The sequence below is a fragment of the Impatiens glandulifera genome, chromosome 2, assembly GCF_907164915.1.
Source record: "Impatiens glandulifera chromosome 2, dImpGla2.1, whole genome shotgun sequence".
Taxonomy (NCBI): domain Eukaryota; kingdom Viridiplantae; phylum Streptophyta; class Magnoliopsida; order Ericales; family Balsaminaceae; genus Impatiens; species Impatiens glandulifera.
The window spans coordinates 45,657,839-45,663,442 of NC_061863.1; the positions used below are offsets into that span (position 1 = coordinate 45,657,839).

The window sequence follows — 5,604 nt, forward strand, 5'->3', positions numbered from 1 at the left end:
TAAACGGTTTGATTCTTAAAAAAAAAAATTATTTTATGATAGCAGTCTTTAATTTTTTATTTTGTCACGTTTATTTAGTAACCATACTGTATTGGTTTGTATTGGTTTATGTTTAAGGAAATATGGTATTTTTCATATCAATACCGTACCGAAATCAATTTACGATAAATGTAGGTATAAATTTTCTTATATCGATACTTTCAATAAAATATAGTTAAAAAAATAAAATATATTGTACCAACTCCGCCCTAGACAAGATTTGACGATTTTTACAATTTTTTGTTTAAGGAAGTTAGCAACCGACCCTTCATAACAATTGTCCCAAATTTAAATTTAACAAGTTTTTGTTGAAATTTCTACTATACTAACTCGAAAACAGTATATATTAGTTTTACTTCCAAACGAATCCTAATATACCTTGACACGTTTGCCGTTACTAAACTAGCTAGATATGAATAAAATGATTAATCTAAATAGTTGATAAAACCATACATACGTACACTCAATCTCTCGTACAATTAGGCCGGTGGGTCTAGCTAAACCAAACAAGTCATATGAATCAATTAAAATGCTTTAAGGTGAGTAGATACTTAAATAATTAAATGTTTCCAATTTAATTTAATTTAGAAAGTTGTAATCTAAAAATCGCGACTCACACAAGAATCTTACTCTGTTATACAAAAAAAGACATGTCTGTTATACAAAAGGGACATCGTTGTTATACAAAATGGACCCTTAATCGGCGAAGTCCCTTTTGTATAACAGTCGTATCTTTTTTTATAACAGCGAGTTCCATTTGTTGTGCGTATCGCGATTTCAGACTCGCTCTCCCTATATTCCTCTATTTATAATAATATAAAAATCAAACTTGTAAAGAGTTTTTTAACCTATTGATAAACAAATATGCTTAAACTTTTTTGAAAATGTAACCCTAATAAAAAAAGGGCTTAATGGGGACAGTCAGATGCCACAAACAGTGAGATCCATCCGTCCACCGTACGTTTGAAGGACAAATGCATATTCCTTTAAGTGCTTCCAATCCAATAGTTTATTTATTTCCTAAGTAATTTTACATATGCCCACCATATTACAATTATAATTAATTAAACAACACAAAGATAATATAATAAATTCCTTTCCAAAATCAATTCAATTAATCCCCACTACAGTATAAAAATATACAAATAATATCATCCCTTGCACTTTTTTCCCATTTAGTGGTAGTAGAAACTTGTATGAAAATAAATTAAACATAACAAAAACAAAGAGACAAAAGCAATCAAAACTAAACTTTTTTTTTTTTTAAGTAATAAACATAGATGTTTTTAATGAGAATTACTTGTCATCTAAGAGAATATATATAAGTGAAAAAAAGACAATCGATCTATTTCTAGTTTTAACATGATACTCATACTCATGGTTAATTAATACCCGATTGAAATCTCGATGTTTAGATGATTAAATAATAATATCAGCATTGACATAACTCAATAATTTAGATTTTTTGGAAAAGAATCTTAACAGTAATAACCCATAATCTCATTGTTAACTAATTAAAATATTCATTAAATTGTAAGTGGAAGTATAAGCTAGATACCACCATGGCCATGACCATTACCTTTTCATTTCCAATTATGAAACAACAGTTACTTTTCATTTGTTTATTTTCTAATCACAATCATCATTAAATTAAACAAATTCATAATTAACAAAGAGTGGTAAGAAAGACTCTTTGTCATCTATGAATTAACCTCATATCAAAAGGTAATTGGGACGTCGCACTAATCAGCAGGATCTCACCAGTCACCACCTCAAAGTGGAATGGATAATGGTTTATCTTTTAGACAAGAATGATGATATTTTGACCCAAAAGTCATAAACAGATAAATTTGTTTAATAACTTTTGTACCAAGTAACTTATTGGGTCCTTAGAAGGTGCTAAAGATCAAGTGGGTGATGCCAAATATCTTATCAAATAAATTAATACGACCTCGACCCGAGAAAATTGATTGAATTGTTAAGATTGGGACAATCTTACTTTTGCCTTTCAATAATGCAGAGGTGAGGTCCCATTTCTTTTCTGGTTTGGTGCCTATCAGTCTTATCAATGTTGAATACATAAAGATGATCAAAAGGCTGATAGCTGCCCATTACACAAAGAAGAAAGGAAGAGATTAGATAGATCTTTGGCTTCTTCTTTTTGTTTTTTCAAAAAAGTTCTTATCCTCTTTCTCACTAGAGCCGGCCATGGGCAAGAACAGAACGATACAAGCTATGGGGGGTCCCAAAAGTTGGGATAATTAAGATACATTACATACATACAATTAATGTCACAAGTACAAATCTTTAAGCATATAACAACAATTAATGATGGAACAACTAGGATGATATTGCAGCAGCATTAAGCATAACAGATTTATATTGCACAAGTTTGATATCAATGAAGGTGGAGTAGTCTTGTTGCAATGGCTGCTTCCAGGGCTCACCATCCATCTGCATATAAGCCTTTTTCCATTCCCCTCCTCTGAATTCGAACCTTATAGCTGCAGCCTGAGCCAAATGTTTAGCCGAAATAAGTTTAACCATAACTAAAGATGCATGCCATCCTTGCTTCAACCCAAATACTTCTATTAGACCATCATCCACATGAGGTTCGATAAAACCTTTCTTCTCCATGTATTCCGGTTGCAAATTCCCCCATGGGTTTCTTCCGCTCGCGTAATTGTTCAGATTTATCACCACTATTGACCTCACAGTTGAAGGAATTGTTATCTGCTCCCAATCAGAACAGTTTACTTTCTTTATGAACATCCTCAATATGTTCCCTAATCCCCTGCAAACCACACTCTAGCTACTAAGATTTGAAAATGGGCTCGAACCCCACAAACTTTTTAGTGGATTCTGATTGTTAGTAGTACCTTAGATTAGGATTATTGATGCATGGTGTGAAGAACCATCCCTGAGTACAGCTGTAGCTGGAATAAATCATCTTGTTGGAAATGGGACCTTGAGCCAAATAAGGTTTTTCGTTGCGTAAATGGTGGAAACCGTAAGCAACTTGAGCGTCCATTCCTACGCTGAAATAGTTGTAAAATGTCCCTTCGTAGGACCGACCACACACTTCCTCTCCCTGCTGCTCCTGCTGTTGCTGATGATCTGAATAAGAGGAAGATGATGGCTTGAGAGAATGAGGCGGATCCACAAGTTCCCCACCCGGCATTGAAATCGATACATGCCAGCTATCCAAACGACAAACAGAACTCGTGCAGACTTTGTCGAGAGTACTTTTCACAGCTGAATTCCAGTTGTAAGGAAATGAACCGCCCTGTTCATGACATAGATCAACAACACACAGCTCTTATCAGTTTTCAGTTTTCACCCACATACATAATTTCTTCTGTTACAAGTTAGATAGATTCTCACCCAACCAAAGCTTCTAGACAGGTCATTTCCAGTGCCAAGAGGCATAATCGCGGTTGGAGGAACGGGTTCGCGTTTTTGCTTGATAAGAACACCAAGACAACTCAGGACCCAACCGACCGTGCCATCACCTCCTGCTACCTGCATACCAATTTCACGCCAATTCAAATAGACTGAACAATTTGTTCATAACCATAATCAATGTGCTATGTGTGATGACAGGTCCAGAGTAACATGATTTTGGGCCAGTTTTTCTAATGAATAGAGGATTCTAGAATAAGGACAATTAAATCAAAGGGGGCACTACCACTAACTTCTTATTCTTCCTTCCGTATGTTGAAGCTGATATATGGCAATGTCATCTCGTTCAACTTAGGTCTCAATCTCAAGCTACCAACACTACCATCTTTATATGTCATGATATGTAGATTCAACATGGGGAAGGAAGAACAATTGAAAGGCAGTGCAGAAACAGATGTATTACACAAATATAACATATCTATAGATTGATTATATACTACTTATTCTACAATCCTCTGTTAGTTAGGAAACTAGACCCAAAGTCATGTTAGAACATAAGCTTACCACAATCCTGAGTTTCTCCCGAGTCTCTTTTGCACATGAATCACCAAGATCGGCCATCTTTTCTAGACAACCCAATCCGTATTCAACAAACTCATGAGGCTTCACGGATTGAAGATCCAAAACCTAACAAACAAACAAACAAAAACAAAAGGAGGGTAATGTTAAAGACACATGATCAAATGTGGTAGATTTAACAGAAAAAATCACGTAATAGATAAAGAGAGAGAGAGAGAGAGAGAGGATTGGACCTGTTCTTCGCCCATTAATTCCTGAAGACGATGCTTCAACTTCGGCCCATGTCGGCCGCCGCTGTTGGAATTGATGAAGACCACCAATGGGGATTCACATGACTGAGGAGACTCATCTTCGCTCTTCAAAACAGAGGACAAGTAACGTTCGCTGACTCCTGCGACGTCTTTTGACTCAATGGATTCACGAAACGCGAGACGGAGATATTGGGGCATCGCGATTCTCATGCGTAGTTCCTCCTTCTGAATCTTTATCCCAGCGATTGTACATCCCTTAATCGAATCGATAACAGACGACCTTCCTGATGACCGACTAACTCTTTTCTTTGGCGTATCCATTATATTATGTACTCTTATTCTATTTCAGATTACTTGGGAAAGTCGTAATCTTTAAAGCAGATTTCATAAAACCCAGATTTCTTAAAGAGAGAATAACGCGTATGGGTTTAAACGCGGTGATGTTTTTTAGGAATAAACCGACATGAGAATAAACGAAATGGGCCGGCGGCGGTAATGACTGCCGCCGGAAGTTACAGTTGAATTTTCAGGCTTTGTTTGGTTTGGCAGTTGACTGTAACCGCAATCTAATGAAAAGTATTTATGTTTTTAAGAAAATAAAATATGTCATATTTTTCTTTTTATGACTTTTCTTTATTACTAACAAAACGTTTGTGGGCCCCGCAATAAAATAAAAAACAAAATATCTACAACTATGATGTTTACTTTTTATTTTATTTGAAATAATTTATTTTATTTTTATAAAATTTAAATTTTACATAATTTAATTATATTAAGTAAGATCTTTTACAAAAATAAATAATAAAAGAATTCTAAGTAAGTCATAATCAAACAAGCTCTTATAGCTGGTTGGCTGGCTTATAAGTGCCTTATTGGGTAGAGTAGGGATGTGTCTAAAAGTTTATTTAATTTTTTCTATCAATTTTATATAATTTTAATATAAACAAATTATTAAACTATAATTGATGATTTGATTGAATAATTTAATTATTTTTCTTCAAATTATAAAATTAATTGATTTCTCATTTTAATATAATGTATGACTGAAATATATCTAACTAGCTAGAGATAAAATGAGAATAATGTGAATATATTTGAAACTATTTAAATAAATAAGAAAATAAAATGTTAAAATAATAATAATAATAATAATAATAATGTCCCAACCAACTAAATAGGTTGAATAGGTAAGATGTTAGATGAGTATAATTAATTTGGAATTTATAGCATGCCTCCCCATCCGTCACCAAATTAAATCTTATAAGAAAAGATTGGGAATATTAATTTGCATCAATAAATGTTCAGAATTAAACTTAAATAATCCAAACATAAC

General features: G+C 33.7%; 1 protein-coding gene across 1 annotated transcript; it reads right to left on the reverse strand.

Annotated features, from left to right (window-relative positions):
- Nucleotides 1–2,277: 2,277 nt before the first annotated feature.
- Nucleotides 2,278–4,812, reverse strand: LOC124927136 (diacylglycerol kinase 7-like). Its single transcript, XM_047467490.1, has 5 exons — nt 4,254–4,812; nt 4,006–4,128; nt 3,424–3,561; nt 2,919–3,325; nt 2,278–2,833 (listed from the first exon to the last, which is right to left on the reverse strand). Exons 1-5 carry the CDS (start codon nt 4,590–4,592, stop codon nt 2,380–2,382), a joined length of 1,461 nt encoding a protein of 486 aa, XP_047323446.1. The 5' UTR covers nt 4,593–4,812; the 3' UTR covers nt 2,278–2,379.
- Nucleotides 4,813–5,604: the final 792 nt, after the last annotated feature.